The following is a 22087-nucleotide window of genomic DNA, read 5'->3' on the forward strand; positions in this document are numbered from 1 at the left end:
TCACCATTGCCTCCCTGCCCTCAGTGAGCTGTGATCAAAACACAATATGAAGCTTAAAGCCTATATATCCATTAACTAACTTCTAACCCTTCTCTGTAAACTGTTGGTCGAAACAAAACTGCTTGCTTCCAATTTCAAGAAAAACGAAACTGAAATAATATTCATATTGGACAGACTGAACCAAAACTGTATCCATGCTTTCAAAATGTTAATTACAAAATCAAACTTCGGCTATGTGATTGTGAACACCAGAATATTTAAATTTTCCATCCTATTTGATTGCAAATTTGGTCAGAAACCGTCAGTCATGAAAGATAGTCATTCTCGTTTCATATGGTTCCTCCCACCAGCCACCACCCCACTTCGAGAGCAGTTTATGGTGAAAATGAAACAGAAAGTCTGAACTCCCTGGAAGGTGAGTTGGGTCGCAGAAAGTATGTGATATACTAGGAAGGATACATTAAACGTTCAAATAATAGCTTAAATCAACAAGGCAATAGACAAGTTGTTTGTTTTTCGTTTTAAGAAAGTAAATGGAAGCCTTTAAAAGAAATTGTGAGGCTTGTTGTTAGGCTAGCATTAGCATAATCGGTGCGATCTGCATCATAAATTCCAACATGTTGTAGTCACGTGTGCACAACTGCATGATGGTGAATGTAAATATTCATAATAGGCTACGTGGAAAAAGTGTTTCAACTTGTGATGTAGTAGCGTACATCTTGTCGTGTGGCAGGTTATTTGCTGTAAACAAAGTGTCCTAGATGTCTCACTCTTTGTGAGGGACATCCGTTTAGCTTGAAATGCAATGCAGACGAGGAGGAGGAAGAGAGACGCCTATGCATTCTGTAGATTCATAGCAGTTTTATGAGTGAAAACTAAATCGATACCCAGCTAGCACATAACATTCTGAGAACCATATGCTTATTAGAGCTTGGTGAGAGCCGTGGTTGTCCTATGGTTATGTTGCACACAACCTTCCCAGAATACAACCTTCCCAAAATGTTCTGCGAATAGTGCAGAATACCCAGCTAGCACATAACGTTCTGAGCACCATATGTTTCTTAGGTGGGAATTTTTGTACTTCTGCATAATGTTTCCTACAGGTTTCTTCATGGCTCTATTTATAGTGATGTTCTCAAATTGTTCCGAGAAGGTTAAGAAACAATGTTCTCAGTACTTCAGCGTAACATTTGACAGGTTTCTTCGTGGTTCTATTTAAAGATATTCTCAGAACATTCAGAGAATGTTAAGAAACAACACTTTTCTGTGGGAATTTCATTACTTCAGCATAACATTTTCTGCAGGTTTCCTTGTGGTTCTATTTAAAGTCATCTTCTCAGAACATTAAGAAAACTTACCATAAACCACAAGAAAACATTAGTAACGTTCTAAGAATGTTATTTAAAAACATACATTCCTTTCTCAGCTTCAACAAAACTCTCTAACCTCTATCTTGTTAGGTGTGTTGGCTTCGTCCAATTATTGGCCACACCTGATCTTGATGAGTACTTGTTTCCTTTGACATAGGGTCTGTTTGAATAGACTAAACTGAACGGCTTTGCATGAGTTTAAAAAAGATGGCATGCTAACTCTATCCTGGTGGCGCAGTGGAATATTTCCATGAATAGAGAACAGAAGATCATAGGTTCAAATCTCACTGACCATGTGCCTATATATATATATATATATATATATATATATATATATATATATATATATATATATATATAAAAATCCTTTTTTTATTTATTATTAATGCCTAGACAAATGAAGTTCCATGTGTCCTATCTGTGCTTGGAGTTCAAAACTGTTAACCCAAACTAAGCTAGCAGTGTTATTAAAAGTCTTATTTAAACATGTTCTCATAATGTTATTTAATTACCTTCAAATAACCTATAATTTCCATTCTCAGAATGTTAATGAAACCTCCTAGGAAAACATTCAGGGAAACAGAGCCTCCCTGCAACCTAAAAATTGTCATCTAAGATCAGTAAAACAAGGTCAGATCTAGTGCTTTCTCTCTTCAGTGAGATACAATTTAAAATAAAGCATCTAATAATGTTGTAACAGAAATGTATGCTGTTTTTTTTATCCTAAGTGTATTTAATTAGCATTGTTACATTGGTTAATCTATATATTATTCCATACTTATTTCAGATCCAGGCCATCTGAACATTTTTTACCTTTGACCCGGGGGAAGAGTGGGGCGGCTGAAGACACCCTGCTAATGGATATAAATGAAGAGGTAGGTTGTGACACTTGGGGGTGAACCTTAAATCTTTCCTCACGTCCTATCTCCTCACCCCCTTCCTTAAATGCAATGCAATGGATCTCTGATGCGTTTTGAGAAAGGAGGCAAGGAGATAGAATGCAAGCAATCAAGCAAAGACTTTTGAGATACACCCTTGATGCTTTTACACAGGTACAGGAGGACAGTGTCCAGATTGGAGGGCATTCATATTTGTTCAGATAGCTAGATGTTTTGCATACTGTCAAGATCGTGTAAAACTTCAGCACCACCTAGGATAACCCTTCAGGCAGAAGGAGCGGAGGCTAAAGTTGTCTATTGCCCAGAGAATGAGAGGAGGGTGGAGAGAAAAGGGACTGGAAAATGTCTGGAGAAGCAGTAAGGAGAGGCCTCACTACTGGTTAACGTGGTCGTCTTACCATGTTGGTGAAGATGGACAGAAGATGGGCAGAGAAAGAGAGAGGCTGTTTTGGTGCCATCATCATTTGCACCTTCTGTTACACCATCTTTGCAACTCTGCTAAGGCTGAAAAAGAGGGCAAGAGCGTGGAGGCGAGCTGAGCCTGTGTGCGCGTAGCTTCCTGTTGAAATGAGCTATACCGCTTCCTGCCTTTGACTTTCTTGATGCTGAACATTGCTAATAGACTGAACTAAGAGACTGCACCAAGAGTGAATTTAGACCGAGCTTGACAAGTGTCTTGTTACCTTGTTTGAATCTGATGACTTAAAGGTTTAGCTTGGTTTGAGGTGTTCTGTTTTGACATGTTCTAAACACTTTTTTAGAGGTAACTGGTGGTTAAACGATGACATCTTAGCCTAGCGGTTAAGAGTGTTGGGCCAATAACCGAAAGGTTGTGGGTTTAAATCCCTGAGCCGACTAGGTGAACAATGTGTTGATGTGCCCTTGAGCATGGCACTTAACCCTAATTGCTCCTGTAAGTCGCTCAATTCAAGACATCTACTAAATGACTAAAATGTAATTATAAACTGGGGTGTTCGAGCCCTGAATGCTGATTGGCTGAAAGCCGTGGTATATGAGACCGTAAACCACGGGTATGACAAAACATATTTTTTTCCTGTTCTAATTATGTTTGTAGCCAGTTTATAATAGCAATAAGGCACCTCTGGGGTTTGTGGTATATGGCCAATATACCACGGCTAAGGGCTGTATCCAGGCACTCCGCGTTGCATTTGTGCGTATGAACAGCACTTAGCCGTGGTATATTGGCCATTTACCACATGCCCCTGTGCCTTATTGCTTTAATGTAGTATGGTTAGTGTTATAGTAGAGCTGGGAAGATAAACCGGAAAATTACAAGCAACGACATTGTCATTTTGCTTAAATCAGTAATTGTCTGTGACTTTTCTACACTACGTTCCCATAGATTGATCTAAAACCATTATTTGGTCAGCTTTAATAGCCTATGCATTGTGTTAATTCCTGCTATGAAAGTATCTGCCTGTCCCTGTTTTGCTGTTGGCTGCTGACTCTCACTCCCGCTCCCCACTGTGCGCACGGATGAGGGAGAGATGCATTCTGAGAAGCACAAGCATATGACCGTTGATCAAAATGCTATTGCGGGAAAAAGACAGTTTTCAAAGCAACTACTGTTGTTCTAGTTACAGAGAGGAGAGTCACAGCTTTCTGTGAGTATATAATGTGTTCCTCTCCTCTTAATATTGAGTTCATGGCACCACTTTACAACCGGAGTAGGCTGTAGTTAGTATGGTTTTGATGCGCCTGTGGAGCGGAATGTGCCATTTGCAGTGAATAGGCCTACATCAAGTAGCCTAGGCCTAGCGCTGGGAAGTTTTTGTAGGACATTAGCCTACATTTACTGATAGATTAATACAACAATATCATATTTAAAGTTAGCAGTGTTTTCACACTTGGTCTCTTTCAGCCAATTTTTGTGAACTCGGGTGTGGTTCGCTTAATTTTTTGTGAACACTCCAAAAGAACTCGGACTCCTCATGACTACATGGCCAGGCACGACTCCAACACCATCATTAAGTTTACAGACGACACAACAGTGGTAGGCCTGATCACCGACAAAGATGAGACAGTCTATAGGAAGGAGGTCAAAGACCTGGCCGTGTGGTGCCAGGACAACAACCTCTCCCTCAACGTGATCAAGAGAAAGGAGATGATTGTGGACTACAGGAAAAAGAAGAGGACCGAGCACACCCCCATTCTCATCAACAAGGCTATAGTGGAGCAGGTTGAGAGCGTCGAGTTCCTTGGTGTCCACATCACCAACAAACTAACATGGTCCAAGCACACCAAGACAGTCATGAAGAGGGCACGACAAAACCTATTCCCCCTAAGGAGACTGATGCGTTTTTCTGGATTTTTTTGTTGTTATTCTGTCTCTCACTGTTCAAATAAACCTACCATTAAAATTATAGACTGATCATTTCTTTGTCAGTGGGCAAACGTACAAAATCAGCAGGGGATCAAATACTTTTCCCCCTCACTGTACATATTACCTCAATTACCTGGACTAACCGGTGCCCCCGCACGTTGACTCGGTACCGGTACCCCCTGTATATAGCCTCGCTACTGTTATTTTACTGCTGCTCTTTTATTATTTGTTACTATTATTTCTTATTTTTTTATTTAAAGTTTTTTGGTATTTTTTTGATATTCTTTCTTAAAATTGCATTGTTGGTTAAGGGCTTGTAAGTAAGCATTTCACTGTAAGGTCTACACCTGTTGTATTCGTCGCATGTGACAAATAACATTTTATTTGATGGAGGGCATAGTATCTTGTCGTACTGTTGACCGAACTGCTGTATTTGTATCACTCTGATGGTTATTACTATTTTAAAATAAAATACAAATTTTTTATACATTATTATTTGTGTTAGAAGGAAAATATATCTCCTCTCAGCCCACAAAATGAACTAATAAGAAGTCCTCTAGAGTTAGCCCTGGCTCGAGGGCCAGTAATGTCGCTGTTAAAGAGTGAGTGGGACGATTTGGGATGAAAATTCCATTCATTTACATTTACATTTAAGTCATTTAGCAGACGCTCTTATCCAGAGCGACTTACAGGAGCAATTAGGGTTAAGTGCCTTGCTCAAGGGCACATTTACGTCATTTAGCAGACGCTCTAGTCCAGAGCGACTCACAAATTGATGCATTCACCCTATAGCCAGTGGGATAACCACTTTACAATTTTGGGGGGGTAGAAGGATTACTTTATCCTATCCCAGGTATTCCTTAAAGAGGTGGGGTTTCAAATGTCTCCGGAAGGTGGTGAGCGACTCCGCTGTGTGTGGGGGGGGTAGAAGGATTGCTTTATCCTATCCCAGGTATTCCTTAAAGAGGTGGGGTTTCAAATGTCTCCGGAAGGTGGTGAGTGACTCCGCTGTCCTGGCGTCGTGAGGGAGCTTGTTCCACCATTGGGGTGCCAGAGCAGCGAACAGTTTTGACTGGGCTGAGCGGGAACTATGCTTCCGCAGAGGAAGGGGAGCCAGCAGGCCAGAGGTGGATGAACGCAATGCCCTCGTTTGGGTGTAGGGACTGATCAGAGCCCGAAGGTACAGAGGTGCCGTTCCCCTCGCTGCTCCAAAGGCAAGCACCATGGTCTTGTAACGGATGCGAGCTTCAACTGGAAGCCAGTGGAGTGTGCGGAGGAGGGGGGTGACGTGAGAGAACTTGGGAAGGTTGAACACCAGACGGGCTGCGGCATTCTGGATGAGTTGTAGGGGTTTAATGGCACATGCAGGGGAGGCCAGCCAACAGCGAGTTGCAGTAATCCAGACGGGAGATGACAAGTGCCTGGATTAGGACCTGTGCCGCTTCCTGTGTGAGGCAGGGTCGTACTCTCCGAATGTTGTAGAGCATGAACCTGCAGGAGCGGGTCACCGCCTTGATGTTAGCGGAGAACGACAGGGTGTTGTCCAGGGTCACGCCAAGGCTCTTCGCACTCTGGGAGGAGGGCACAACGGAGTTGTCAACCGTGATGGCGAGATCATGGAACGGGCAGTCCTTCCCCGGGAGGAAGAGCAGCTCCGTCTTGCCAGGGTTCAGCTTGAGGTGGTGATCCGTCATCCATACTGATATGTCTGCCAGACATGCAGAGATGCGATTCGCCACCTGGTTATCAGAAGGGGGAAAGGAGAAGATTAGTTGTGTATCGTCAGCGTAGCAATGATAGGAGAGGCCGTGTGAGGATATGACAGAGCCAAGTGACTTGGTGTATAGGGAGAAAAGGAGAGGGCCTAGAACTGAGCCCTGGTGGACACCAGTGGTGAGAGCACGTGGTGCGGAGACAGCTTCTCGCCACGCCACTTGGTAGGAGCGACCGGTCAGGTAGGACGCAATCCAGGAGTGAGCCGCGCCGGAGATGCCCAGCTCGGAGAGGGTGGAGAGGAGGATCTGATTGTTCACAGTATCAAAGGCAGCAGACAGGTCTAGAAGGACAAGAGCAGAGGAGAGATAGTTAGCTTTAGCAGTGCGGAGAGCCTCCGTGACACAGAGAAGAGCAGTCTCAGTTGAATGACCAGTCCTGAAACCTGATTGGTTTGGATCAAGAAGGTCATTCTGAGAGAGATAGCAAGAGAGTTGGCTAAAGATGGCACGCTCAATAGTTTTGGAAAGAAAAGAAAGAAGGGATACTGGTCTGTAGTTGTTGACATCAGTGGGGTCGAGTGTTGGTTTTTTGAGAAGGGGAGCAACTCTCGCTCTCTTGAAGACGGAAGGGACATGGCCAGCGGTCAAGGATGAGTTGATCAGCGAGGTGAGGTAGGGGAGAAGGTCACCGGAGATGGTCTGGAGAAGAGAGGAGGGGATGGGGTCAAGCGGGCAGGTTGTTGGGCGGCCTGCAGTCACAAGTCGCAGGATTTTATCTGGAGAGAGAGGGGAGAAAGAAGTCAAAGCATAGGGTAGGGCAGTGTGAGCAGGACCAGCAGTGTCATTAGACTTAACAAACGAGGATCGGATGTCGTCAACCTTCTTTTTTCAAAGTGGTTGACGAAGTCATCCACAGAGAGAGAGGGGGGGGGGAGGATTCAGGAGGGAGGAAAATGTGGCATAGAGCTTCCTAGGGTTAGAGGCAGATGCTTGGAATTTAGAGTGGTAGAAGGTGGCCTTAGCAGCAGAAACAGATGAAGAAAATGTAGAGAGGAGGGAGTGAAAAGATGCCAGGTCGGCAGGGAGTTTAGTTTTCTTCCATTTCCGCTCCGCTGCCCGGAGCTCTGTTCTGTGAGCTCGCAATGAGTCATCAAGCCACGGAGCTGGAGGGGAGGACCGAGCCGGCCGGGAGGATAGGGGACACAGAGAGTCAAAGGATGCAGAAAGGGAGGAGAGGAGGGTTGAGGAGGCAGAATCAGGAGATTGGAGGGAGAAGGATTGAGCAGAGGGAAGAGATGATAGGATGGAAGAGGAGAGAGTAGTGGGAGAGAGAGAGCGAAGGTTGCGGCGGCGCATTACCATCTGTGTAGGGGCAGAGTGAGTAGTGTGGGAGGAGAGCGAGAGAGAAAAGGAAACAAAGTAGTGGTCGGAGACATGGAGGGGAGTTGCAGTGAGATTAGTAGAGGAGCAGCATCTAGTGAAGATGAGGTCAAGCGTATTGCCTGCCTTGTGAGTAGGGGGGACGGTGAGAGGGTGAGGTCAAAAGAGGAGAGGAGTGGAAAGAAGGAGGCAGAGAGAAATGAGTCAAATGTGGACATAGGGAGGTTGAAATCCCCCAAAACTGTGAGGGGTGAGCCATCCTCAGGAAAGGAACTTATCAAGGCGTCAAGCTCATTGATGAACTCTCCAAGGGAACCTGGAGGGCGATAGATGACAAGGATATTAAGCTTAAATGGGCTAGTGACTGTGACAGCATGGAATTCAAATGAGGAGATAGACAGATGGGTTAGGGGAACAATTGAGAATGTCCACTTGGGAGAGATGAGGATTCCTGTACCACCACCCCTCTGACCAGATGCTCTCGGGGTATGCGAGAACACATGGTCAGACGAGGAGAGAGCAGTAGGAGTAGCAGTGTTTTCAGTGGTAATCCATGTTTCCGTCAGCGCCAGGAAGTCGAGGGACTGGAGGTTGGCATAGGCTGGGATGAAGTCAGCTTTGTTGGCAGCAGAACGGCAGTTCCAGAGGCTGCCTGAGACCTGGAACTCCAGGTGTGGGGTGCGTGCAGGGACCACCAGGTTAGAGAGGCAGCAGCCACGCGGTGTGGTGCGTTTGTGTAGCCTGTGCAGAGAGGAGAGAACAGGGATAGGCAGAGGCATAGTTGACAGGCTGTAGCAAATGGCTACAAAAATGCAGAGGAGATCGGAATGAAATGAGCTAAGCATCTGGGAGAGGAGAGAGCAGGGCCTACCTCACCAAAAACTTCTACCTCTAAAATTGTTTCACTGAACCACCCGAACAAAAACTCTCCCAACTTCCACCTTTAGAAATCAGAATTGTTGTGAACCACAGCGGTTCAATGTTTAAAGGAATAGACTCAACCCACTTTATTCAGCTAGCTAACTATGACACCATACAGTGGGGAAAAAAAGTATTTAGTCAGCCACCAATTGTGCATGTTCTCCCACTTAAAAAGATGAGAGAGGCCTGTCATTTTCATCATAGGTACACGTCAACTATGACAGACAAATTGAGAAAAAAAAATCCAGAAAATCACATTGTAGGATTTTTAATGAATTTATCTGCAAATTATGGTGGAAAATAAGTATTTGGTCACCTACAAACAAGCAAGATTTCTGGCTCTCACAGACCTGTAACTTCTTATTTAAGAAGCTCCTCTGTCCTCCACTCGTTACCTGTATTAATGGCACCTGTTTGAACTTGTTATCAGTATAAAAGACACCTGTCCACAACCTCAAACAGTCACACTCCAAACTCCACTATGGCCAAGACCAAAGAGCTGTCAAAGGACACCAGAAACAAAATTGTAGACCTGCACCAGGCTGGGAAGACTGAATCTGCAATGGGTAAGCAGCTTGGTTTGAAGAAATCAACTGTGAGAGCAATTATTAGGAAATGGAAGACAAACAAGACCACTGATAATCTCCCTCGATCTGGGGCTCCACGCAAGATCTCACCCCGTGGGGTCAAAATGATCACAAGAACGGTGAGCAAAAATCCCAGAACCACACGGGGGGACCTAGTGAATGACCTGCAGAGAGCTGGGACCAAAGTAACAAAGCCTACCATCAGTAACACACTACGCCGCCAGGGACTCAAATCCTGCAGTGCTAGACGTGTCCCCCTGCTTAAGCCAGTACATGTCCAGGCCCGTCTGAAGTTTGCTAGAGTGCATCCAGAAGAGGATTGGGAGAATGTCATATGGTCAGATGCAAAAACTCAACTCGTCGTGTTTGGAGGACAAAGAATGCTGAGTTGCATCCAAAGAACACCATACCTACTGTGAAGCATGGGAGTGAAAACATCATACTTTGGGGCTGTTTTTCTGCAAAGGGACCAGGACGACTGATCCGTGTAAAGGAAAGAATGAATGGGGCCATGTATCGTGAGATTTTGAGTGAAAACCTCCTTCCATCAGCAAGGGCATTGAAGATGAAACGTGGCTGGGTCTTTCAGCATGACAATGATCCCAAACACACCGCCCGGGCAATGAAGGAGTGGCTTCGAAGAAGCATTTCAAGGTCCTGGAGTCTCCAGATCTCAACCCCATAGAAAATCTTTGGAGGGAGTTGAAAGTCTGTGTTGCCCAGCGACAGCCCCAAAACATCACTGCTCTAGAGGAGATCTGCATGGAGGAATGGGCCAAAATACCAGCAACAGTGTGTGAAAACCTTGTGAAGACTTACAGAAAACGTTTGACCTGTGTCATTGCCAACAAAGGGTATATAACAAAGTATTGAGAAACTTTTGTTATTGACCAAATACTTATTTTCCACCATAATTTGCAAATAAATTCATAAAAAAATCCTACAATGTGATTTTCTGGATTTTTTTTTCTCATTTTGTCTGTCATAGTTGACGTGTACCTATGATGAAAATTACAGGCCTCTCTCATCTTTTTAAGTGGGAGAACTTGCACAATTGGTGACTGACTAAATACTTTTTTTCCCCACTGTAGCTAACTAGCATGATAGCATCCAATAACAATAACACACAGTTTAGCACCAACACTTGGTCACAACAAACCACCAATAGTGTGTTAACTAGCTAACTAGCATGCTAGCATCCAGTAACACACAGTTTAGCACCAACACTTGGTCACAACAAACCACCAATAGTGAGTTAACACACTAAACAGATCATTCGTGTCTGTGTCAAGTTCCTTTCATGACGCAGCAATGATTAAACGTTGGCTAGCTAGGACAAGTATATTGTATTTAGCTACTACAGTACAGTTAGCTGGTCGTGTTGGGTAGCTAGCAATGGCCACTGTGTTGACTTTGTTTGGAGAACGGCTAGCTAGCTAGCTTCGTGCTACACCCGGCACACAATGGCTACTGTGTTGACTCTGACTCTGTTCGAAAAACGGCTAGTTAGCTCGCTTCGTGCTACAGCCGGCACGGCCGAAGACACTGCCAACCTACAGTAACTACCCACAACAACCCACGATGCCTAGCTATGACGCCATAGCTAACTAGCATGCTAGCATCCATTAACACACAGTTTAACACCAATACTTGGTTACAACAAACTGCCAAGAGTGTGTTAACACACTAAACAGATAATTCATGTCCGTGTCTAGTTCCTTTCATAACGCATAACGCAGCAAAAATTAAACGTTGGCTAGCAGCACATTAACATTGGAAACAGCTCTCCACCGTTGCTAAACGTTACCAGTAGCTACCCGCTAGCTAGCTAGCCTCGTGCTTCGATACTAACCTACAATAATTACCTACGGAAACCTACAATAACAACAATACTAACCTACAATAACTACAATACCTAACTACAACTAACTACCTACCTACGATCTAATACATGGTTTAAGCTTTACTCAACACCATATGAGAAGCTTACCTCCTGCTAGAGAAAAACACAACCTCTCCCGATGGCTCTCTCCCTGTGCTATTCCCCCGCTTTCAGGTGGGAATAGCACATGACAATACAGACTAGATAACATTTTCAGCTGAACAAAGTCTCTGTTTTTGTATTTGCCTCAAAGTGCCCCAATTGTGAAATTCTGAAGTGATTTGATTGGCTGACATTTCAAATGATAAAACCATTAATTCTAGCTTGTTAAACCTTAGATTTTTTTTTCATTTGCAGAACTGTGACTTATACCTTGGGGAAGAAGAGGATTCATCTCAGAGAGCACAAGCTGACGCTCTAAAACCAATGGATGCTGCTGTAGCAGGTATTAAACAGACACCTAAACAGGGCCATGTTCAGCAGGACACAACGTTGGCCAACGTTCAGATAGACATTTATTTTGTATAAGAAACATGCCTCTCTGGGATGTAGAATATGGAATCACGACAACTCTATTCATGGCATTTCTATCTGCATGCTTCCACATCGTTTGCGTACTGAACATGGCCCCGTACTTCAATAGCTCTGGTGGTGGTACTTGAAATGTAAATCTCTTGATTTATTGGCAGCAGATTAGAGTCTGTGAGTATCAATAGCTCTAATATATACAGGCAGTTGAAAACTTTGAGCAAAATAAACATTCATAACTTATACAGCAAATTAAGATATTCTTAACAACATACAGTGAGGGGGGGAAAAGTATTTGATCCCCTGCTGATTTTGTACGTTTGCCCACTGACAAAGAAATGATCAGTCTATAATTTTAATGGTAGGTTTATTTGAACAGTGAGAGATAGAATAACAACAAAAAAATCCAGAAAAACGCATGTCAAAAATGTTATAAATTGATTTCCATTTTAATGAGGGGAAATAAGTATTTGACCCCCTCTCAATCAAAAAGATTTCTGGCTCCCGCCTTCCCGCTCTTCCACAAGAGCCGCCAGAATAATGGCTCCACAGCCCCCTCCACATCCGACTGTTCCTGACTATCTTGGAACAGAGGAGCCAGCCCAGGTTAGCATAGAATACTACCCTAGCTGTAGGTTTTCTGTCCAAAAACGTTCATTTAATAGCAACTGGTTCATAGGAAGAGAGTGGCTGGAATACTCAGTAACTGCAGATGCAGCATTTTCTTTCCCATTTCGAAAAGTTCTGTGTTGGGTCCAATGCAAATGCAGACAAGGCCTTCACCCAAGCTGGGTATTCTAACTGGAAGAATGCTATTGATAGTACCAAAGGGTTTGCTAGGCAGCATCAAGCAAAGAGCATTTGAAATGTACTGCACTGTGGAAAGAAAAACGATATAGTTCAATGTGCTATGGGAACATCAGTGTCAACACTTGTTAATGATGGGCAGCTAGCAAGAAATCGCATGTATGTGTCAGCAGTTGTGGACATTATTGAGTTCCTTGTTTCAAATCAGCAACCACTGAGGGGGATATTGGACGCGATAGAGTCAAGAGGGGAGAGGGGCAGTGGACTTTTTCTGTCTATAATGCAATATACTCTCTGAAAAGACAAGGAACTTGCCAAGGTGTTTAGCACCATACCCCACTATGCCACATAGATGTCACACTATATTCAAAATGAAATCTTAGGGCTCATGAGTGAGATTGTCACTGAGGAAGCTACATGCAAGAACATATTTTCCACTTTGACAAACGCGTTCAGTCAGCACAGAAGAATCATGCTACACTCGAGGAAAGCTCAATCCAACTGGCATTTGAGGGGGATCTACAAGAAGATGTCAGGGAAAAAGGAATGATTGTGAGTCTCCTGAGTGGCGCAGTGGTCTAAGGCACTGCATCGCAGTGCTAGCTGTGCCACTAGAGGTCCTGGTTCGAATCCAGGCTCTGTCGCAGCCGGCCGTGACCGCGAGACTCATGGGCAGCGCACAATTGGCCTAGCGTTGTCCAGGGTAGGGGAGGGAATGGCCGGCAGGGATGTAGCTCAGTTGATAGAGCATGGCGTTTGCAACGCCAGGGTTGTGGGTTCAATTCCCATGGGGGACCAGTATGAAAAAAATAATATATATATATATATATATATATATGTATTCACTAACTGTAAGTCGCTCTGGATAAGAGCGTCTGCTAAATGACTAAAATGTAAATGTAAAGTTCCACAGAGCATCAAGGAGGCTGCAACTGTTCTGAAAAGAAACAAGAAACAAACAACTGGTTGTTTTTATATCAAAATCTTGTTTTCATGGTGCTGATAGAGCACGGGGAGATTTCCTGCCATTGAACCTGTCACTTTGTCCAAATATTTTTTTTTACTTTGATGTTTATTGCGATATAGTGTGATATAAGCAGAATTCAATATAATTCCAATGGAAGAACCCAAATGACGCCCCTGTGTATAGCTACATATCGGTATGTTTCATCATAGAAATAGATACATTCTATTATGGTTGTCTTGGTAGCCTATTCATTTTTGTGGTTGTAAATGGAGCTGTACGTATTGGAAACGTATTCATGGTAGGCTGGCATTGCTTAATTGATTACTTGAGTCGAATTTGATTCACAAAAGTGTATTGTGCCATATCACAACGTGCTGCCGAACTCATGAGAGGCATGATTTTCCGTGTATAATGGCGATATAAGCCTAATACTTCCAACTGATAAGCTTCAAACCTGAATCAATCTGTCAATATAGTCATTCAAAATGTAATGTACCTGCACATGTGGAACATTTCAAAGCAAGTGTGATGTGTGCTATCTGAGTGGGGGTGGGGGGTGGACACGTTCCGTTCTCAGTAACACATGGACAATAAAGTTGTATTCTATTCTATATTTTGGCACTTAGAGAGTTGACAAATGTGTGCAACAAAGGGAAGATCTTAATTGCAAATTCCTTATGTCCTCATCTCCTTCTCAAAACCCCATTGAATGAGAGAGCCAGAGGTCACTCCCCTCTGACCTTCTCCTCCAATGGGTTTGGAGATAAGGAGAGAGGAGTGAAGACGAGTATGCAATTGAGATCTTCCCAAGGACTTGAGGACTGTCTGGAGGACTGTCTGGAGGACTATGTAACATCTTATTGTAGCCAATACAATTTGAATATTTACAGCCACTTAGTCCCATTATTTACAGCCTCCTTAGTCCCATTATGACAACCTGATTGTAGACTTCTCCAGACTTCCAATAGTTTCTTTAAAATGGGACTTGGAAGCTGTCCTCTGAACAATATGGTTCAGGGGGCTATTTGTATGCTTACAGTTGAGGAATAAATAGAGGAATAAATAGAATTTAACTGAATTTATTTGGGTAAAAAACATATACCACAAGATGTACAATATATTCCTAGAGGATAGGGGTGGACGATATGAACAAAAATTAATATCACTGTATTTTCCACTGTCCGGACGATAATGATATAATATCACGATATACTGTAAAAATACAAATAAAATATGAGCCCTTCAAAGTTAATAAATGACAAAATATTGCTTTTAACCTTATAGAAACAGAAAGGGGTCATTGCAATTTTTTAAATTGTTTTACTTCTGTGGTAAACTTGAAACATAAACAAAGGTATATGAGGTAAATAAATATGCAGTAAAATTAAATCAACAAATATTTAAAGTACTCAGTATGTAAAGAAAATGTAAACAATTTTAAATAAATGTTTTCCCGCCAAATATATGAAGTGCAGTCATTTTTCTGCATAACACCGGTCATTATGAATTCAAGTTGTAAACCTTTTCAAACTAACTTCTTCAAGCATTAACCAGACAGTCTGTATGTTTCTCAGTTCACCATGTAACAATTCACTGCCTCCCTCTTCATAAGTTCCGAGCCAGGAACACCAGCCTATTGACAGTTTCTGGCCTCAAAGTTGCACTGTGGCATGTGACCACATTGCCCCCAGTGCTAAATGCTCTCTCAGAGGATGAATTTGTGGCAGGGATGCATAAGTATTTCTTTGTCAGACAACTCAATTGTGGGAAGTTGGATGCGTGAACTCGCCACCACTCCAAAGGATCAGCCTCACTGTCTGCTGCCATCATCAGAGTGTAGCTGTCCAGCTCTTGCTCGATGACCTGTCTCTGGGTTGTTAAGGCAGGTGCACTACTGGTTTTCTTAAAGAAGCTCCCAAGGCTTTTCTTGGACTTCTTTGCTGATTGTGGAGCAGTGGCAGCTTCTCTTCAAGAGAGGTCTCCCACGGCAGTGTTCCCTACCAGGAGGGCTTCTGTCTCGGAGGCAGCTCTCACCTTCACCTCCACCAGCTTCTCAGTGGTCATGTAGGTGGTCTTGAACCTTGGGTCCCGAAAGGTAGCCATGGTGAGCAGCTCATCTGTTTCAGGGTTGGTGTATTTGTCATTCAGGTAATTGAGGACCCTCATCTTAATCTCTCGGGTCAGTTTGGCTTTGCCCTCATTTGATTTCAGAACCTCTGTCTTGAACAAATGGAGGACCGGCTTCAGATAGGACACACTCACGTATGTCTCTCCTGACAGGGCATCTGTAAAGTCCTGGAGGGGCTTAAGTGCTGCTGTGATAGATTCAAAGACCTCAATGTCTTGCCAGGAGGGTGCAAGGTGCCATATTTTTTTTGTCTGCTGCCAGGACTTGTGTGATGGCCTTTTCCTGCTCTTTCCATCATCTGCAGTCGAGATCCCCACCTTGTCGGTGATTCTGTGATGAGCTTGTGGAGGGGCAGGCTCAGTTTATCCTGTGCACTTGTCAGGGCCTTCTGCTTCTTCCAACTATAGGAAAATGTGCTGACCACTTTCTTGCACACTCCTATGGCCCGGGAAACCCGAGGTTCGATTTGGACACTCCTCTCTGAAAAATAGAAACATGAAAAAGAATTACGTATGAATCACAATGTAATCCATCTATAGATTTAGAAAATGGGATAATTTATTGAGTAGGCTATTTATTATTGAAAGACAGAGGATAGATTCATATATTGAAACCATAGGCTAATGTATCAATTATAAATAAAAGCAATGTAATCCATGTAATTTTTGGATATTGCACACATTTACAAATATTATAGATTTGCATAGCTGTATATATTCGGCTTAACGTATAAGAAGGATCAGGCAGTGTAGTCAGCTAGAACTTTAAACAGAGGAGATAAGGAATACCATAATTATTCTGCATTTTAAGTTATGTTGTTTTTAAGTTACATTATTTTTCTACCTAGCTCTATGTGTTATGGACATTGAAACTTACCAATAGCAATGTGTAGCCTGTGTCTGAAACACCCTAGTCTTGTCCATTTGTTCTGCTCCAATGCTTTGACCATGTTCGATCCGCTGTCGGTAGTCATACATACTTGACGCAACTCTTTCAAGCCTCAGGATGAAAGTGCCTCCCTCAGCCCAGCTGCAATTATTTCTCTGGTGTGGTCGTCTGGGAAATAAGAGGTGTGAAGGCATTTGCTTTGCAGCTTCCAGTTGTCGTCAATGTAATGAATCGTGAGGCTAATGTATGGCTCTGTGGTCCGGCTTGACCATAAGTCGGCGGTGGTAGAGAAGAATGCAGAGTTACGGATTTCGTTGGCAGCTCTGTCCCGACATTCTGTGTAGAGTTCTGGCAGACATGTTTTGCTGAAGTATTTACTGCTCGGGCTCTCGTATCTTGGGTCTAGAGTTCGAATCAACTTTCTGAAATCGTCTTTCTCCACAGTTTGAATTGATTCCATGTCTTTCGCTATGTGATACGTAATTGCACTCGTTATCTCATTCCACTTCTTGCTCTTCTTGTCATAGGGAGTACCACTAACAAATGATGCCTTGAGTGACAACTGAGTGCGGGTTTGGCTTGAAGATGTCTTGGGATTGGCTGCGCTGCTCCGGGGGTTTGTTGCACGCATTCTGGTAGATTCTTCATATTCACGCACATGCAGGGTTTTCAGGTGGTTTCCACCTTTTGGCTAACACAATGCGTCAACACAACTTACACAGTACTGTTTGCCTTTGGCTAACACAATGCGTCAACACAACTTACACAGTACTGTTTGCCTTTGGCTAACACAATGCGTCGACACAACTTACACAGTACTGTTTGCCTTTGGCTAACACAATGCGTCGACACAACTTACACAGTACTGTTTGCCTTTTGGCTAACACAATGCGTCAACACAACTTACACAGTACTGTTTGCCTTTGGCTAGCACAATGCGTCAACACAACTTACACAATACTGTTTGCCTTTGGCTAACACAATGCGTCAACACAACTTACACAATACTGTTTGCCTTTGGCTAACACAATGCGTCAACACAACTTACACAGTACTGTTTGCCTTTGGCTAACACAATGCGTCAACACAACTTACACAGTACTGTTTGCCTTTGGCTAACACAATGCGTCAACACAACTTACACAGTACTGTTTGCCTTTGGCTAACACAATGCGTCAACACAACTTACACAGTACTGTTTGCCTTTGGCTAACACAATGCGTCAACACAACTTACACAGTACTGTTTGCCTTTGGCTAGCACAATGCGTCGACACAACTTACACAGTACTGTTTGCCTTTGGCTAACACAATGCGTCAACACAACTTACACAGTACTGTTTGCCTTTGGCTAACACAATGCGTCAACACAACTTACACAATACTGTTTGCCTTTGGCTAACACAATGCGTCAACACAACTTACACAGTACTGTTTGCCTTTGGCTAACACAATGCGTCGACACAACTTACACAATACTGTTTGCCTTTGGCTAGCACAATGCGTCAACACAACTTACACAGTACTGTTTGCCTTTGGCTAACACAATGCGTCGACACAACTTACACAATACTGTTTGCCTTTGGCTAACACAATGCGTCAACACAACTTACACAGTACTGTTTGCCTTTGGCTAACACAATGCGTCGACACAACTTACACAATACTGTTTGCCTTTGGCTAACACAATGCGTCAACACAACTTACACAGTACTGTTTACCTTTGGCTAACACAATGCGTCAACACAACTTACACAATACTGTTTGCCTTTGGCTAACACAATGCGTCAACACAACTTACACAGTACTGTTTACCTTTGGCTAACACAATGCGTCAACACAACTTACACAATACTGTTTGCCTTTGGCTAACACAATGCGTCAACACAACTTACACAATACTGTTTGCCTTTGGCTAACACAATGCGTCAACACAACTTACACAATACTGTTTGCCTTTGGCTAACACAATGCGTCAACACAACTTACACAGTACTGTTTACCTTTGGCTAGCACAATGCGTCAACACAACTTACACAATACTGTTTGCCTTTGGCTAGCACAATGCGTCAACACAACTTACACAGTACTGTTTGCCTTTGGCTAGCACAATGCGTCAACACAACTTACACAGTACTGTTTGCCTTTGGCTAACACAATGCGTCAACACAACTTACACAGTACTGTTTGCCTTTGGCTAACACAATGCGTCAACACAACTTACACAGTACTGTTTGCCTTTGGCTAACACAATGCGTCAACACAACTTACACAGTACTGTTTGCCTTTGGCTAACACAATGCGTCAACACAACTTACACAGTACTGTTTGCCTTTGGCTAACACAATGCGTCAACACAACTTACACAGTACTGTTTGCCTTTGGCTAACACAATGCGTCAACACAACTTACACAGTACTGTTTGCCTTTGGCTAACACAATGCGTCAACACAACTTACACAGTACTGTTTGCCTTTGGCTAACACAATGCGTCAACACAACTTACACAGTACTGTTTGCCTTTGGCTAACACAATGCGTCAACACAACTTACACAGTACTGTTTGCCTTTGGCTAACACAATGCGTCAACACAACTTACACAGTACTGTTTGCCTTTGGCTAACACAATGCGTCAACACAACTTACACAGTACTGTTTGCCTTTGGCTAACACAATGCGTCAACACAACTTACACAGTACTGTTTGCCTTTGGCTAACACAATGCGTCAACACAACTTACACAGTACTGTTTGCCTTTGGCTAACACAATGCGTCAACACAACTTACACAGTACTGTTTGCCTTTGGCTAACACAATGCGTCAACACAACTTACACAGTACTGTTTGCCTTTGGCTAACACAATGCGTCAACACAACTTACACAGTACTGTTTGCCTTTGGCTAACACAATGCGTCAACACAACTTACACAATACTGTTTGCCTTTGGCTAACACAATGCGTCAACACAACTTACACAGTACTGTTTGCCTTTGGCTAGCACAATGCGTCAACACAACTTACACAGTACTGTTTGCCTTTGGCTAACACAATGCGTCAACACAACTTACACAGTACTGTTTGCCTTTGGCTAGCACAATGCGTCAACACAACTTACACAGTACTGTTTGCCTTTGGCTAGCACAATGCGTCAACACAACTTACACAGTACTGTTTGCCTTTGGCTAACACAATGCGTCAACACAACTTACACAGTACTGTTTGCCTTTGGCTAGCACAATGCGTCAACACAACTTACACAGTACTGTTTGCCTTTGGCTAACACAATGCGTCAACACAACTTACACAGTACTGTTTGCCTTTGGCTAACACAATGCGTCAACACAACTTACACAGTACTGTTTGCCTTTGGCTAACACAATGCGTCAACACAACTTACACAGTACTGTTTGCCTTTGGCTAACACAATGCGTCAACACAACTTACACAATACTGTTTGCCTTTGGCTAACACAATGCGTCAACACAACTTACACAGTACTGTTTGCCTTTGGCTAACACAATGCGTCAACACAACTTACACAGTACTGTTTGCCTTTGGCTAACACAATGCGTCAACACAACTTACACAATACTGTTTGCCTTTGGCTAACACAATGCGTCAACACAACTTACACAGTACTGTTTGCCTTTGGCTAACACAATGCGTCGACACAACTTACACAATACTGTTTGCCTTTGGCTAACACAATGCGTCAACACAACTTACACAGTACTGTTTGCCTTTGGCTAACACAATGCGTCAACACAACTTACACAATACTGTTTGCCTTTGGCTAACACAATGCGTCAACACAACTTACACAGTACTGTTTGCCTTTGGCTAACACAATGCGTCAACACAACTTACACAGTACTGTTTGCCTTTGGCTAACACAATGCGTCAACACAACTTACACAGTACTGTTTGCCTTTGGCTAACACAATGCGTCGACACAACTTACACAATACTGTTTGCCTTTGGCTAGCACAATGCGTCGACACAACTTACACAATACTGTTTGCCTTTGGCTAACACAATGCGTCAACTACACAATACTGTTTGCCTTTGGCTAACACAATGTCGACACAACTTACACAGTACTGTTTACCTTTGGCTAACACAATGCGTCAACACAACTTACACAATACTGTTTGCCTTTGGCTAACACAATGCGTCAACACAACTTACACAGTACTGTTTGCCTTTGGCTAACACAATGCGTCAACACAACTTACACAATACTGTTTGCCTTTGGCTAACACAATGCGTCAACACAACTTACACAGTACTGTTTGCCTTTGGCTAACACAATGCGTCAACACAACTTACACAATACTGTTTGCCTTTGGCTAACACAATGCGTCAACACAACTTACACAGTACTGTTTACCTTTGGCTAGCACAATGCGTCAACACAACTTACACAATACTGTTTGCCTTTGGCTAACACAATGCGTCAACACAACTTACACAGTACTGTTTGCCTTTGGCTAGCACAATGCGTCAACACAACTTACACAATACTGTTTGCCTTTGGCTAGCACAATGCGTCAACACAACTTACACAGTACTGTTTGCCTTTGGCTAGCACAATGCGTCAACACAACTTACACAGTACTGTTTACCTTTGGCTAACACAATGCGTCAACACAACTTACACAGTACTGTTTGCCTTTGGCTAACACAATGCGTCAACACAACTTACACAGTACTGTTTGCCTTTGGCTAACACAATGCGTCAACACAACTTACACAGTACTGTTTGCCTTTGGCTAACACAATGCGTCAACACAACTTACACAGTACTGTTTGCCTTTGGCTAACACAATGCGTCAACACAACTTACACAGTACTGTTTGCCTTTGGCTAACACAATGCGTCAACACAACTTACACAGTACTGTTTGCCTTTGGCTAACACAATGCGTCAACACAACTTACACAGTACTGTTTGCCTTTGGCTAACACAATGCGTCAACACAACTTACACAGTACTGTTTGCCTTTGGCTAACACAATGCGTCAACACAACTTACACAATACTGTTTGCCTTTGGCTAGCACAATGCGTCAACACAACTTACACAGTACTGTTTGCCTTTGGCTAACACAATGCGTCAACACAACTTACACAATACTGTTTGCCTTTGGCTAACACAATGCGTCAACACAACTTACACAGTACTGTTTGCCTTTGGCTAACACAATGCGTCAACACAACTTACACAGTACTGTTTGCCTTTGGCTAACACAATGCGTCGACACAACTTACACAGTACTGTTTGCCTTTGGCTAACACAATGCGTCAACACAACTTACACAGTACTGTTTGCCTTTGGCTAACACAATGCGTCAACACAACTTACACAGTACTGTTTGCCTTTGGCTAACACAATGCGTCAACACAACTTACACAGTACTGTTTGCCTTTGGCTAACACAATGCGTCAACACAACTTACACAGTACTGTTTGCCTTTGGCTAACACAATGCGTCAACACAACTTACACAGTACTGTTTGCCTTTGGCTAGCACAATGCGTCAACACAACTTACACAGTACTGTTTGCCTTTGGCTAGCACAATGCGTCAACACAACTTACACAGTACTGTTTGCCTTTGGCTAACACAATGCGTCAACACAACTTACACAGTACTGTTTGCCTTTGGCTAGC

At 43.2% G+C, this 22087-nt stretch overlaps 1 protein-coding gene across 2 annotated transcripts in view; it reads left to right on the top strand.

Moving 5' to 3' along the window:
• Positions 1 to 357: 357 nt before the first annotated feature.
• The window catches only part of LOC123482986 (up-regulator of cell proliferation-like), a 45271-nt gene continuing 23541 nt past the window's right edge, over positions 358 to 22087 (top strand). Inside the window, exons 1-4 of one of the 2 annotated variants that reach the window (XM_045212244.1) lie at positions 358 to 415; positions 1913 to 2000; positions 2158 to 2245; positions 11456 to 11543. In XM_045212244.1, the coding sequence (XP_045068179.1) occupies positions 2228 to 2245; positions 11456 to 11543 (106 nt within the window). In that variant the 5' untranslated portion in view covers positions 358 to 415; positions 1913 to 2000; positions 2158 to 2227. Of the gene's footprint in view, positions 416 to 1912; positions 2001 to 2157; positions 2246 to 11455; positions 11544 to 16943; positions 17033 to 22087 lie in introns of those variants that run through there. The other variant, XM_045212245.1, reaches the window with a different exon arrangement.

The sequence above is a fragment of the Coregonus clupeaformis genome, unplaced genomic scaffold (genome assembly GCF_020615455.1).
Source record: "Coregonus clupeaformis isolate EN_2021a unplaced genomic scaffold, ASM2061545v1 scaf0001, whole genome shotgun sequence".
Lineage (NCBI taxonomy): Eukaryota > Metazoa > Chordata > Actinopteri > Salmoniformes > Salmonidae > Coregonus > Coregonus clupeaformis.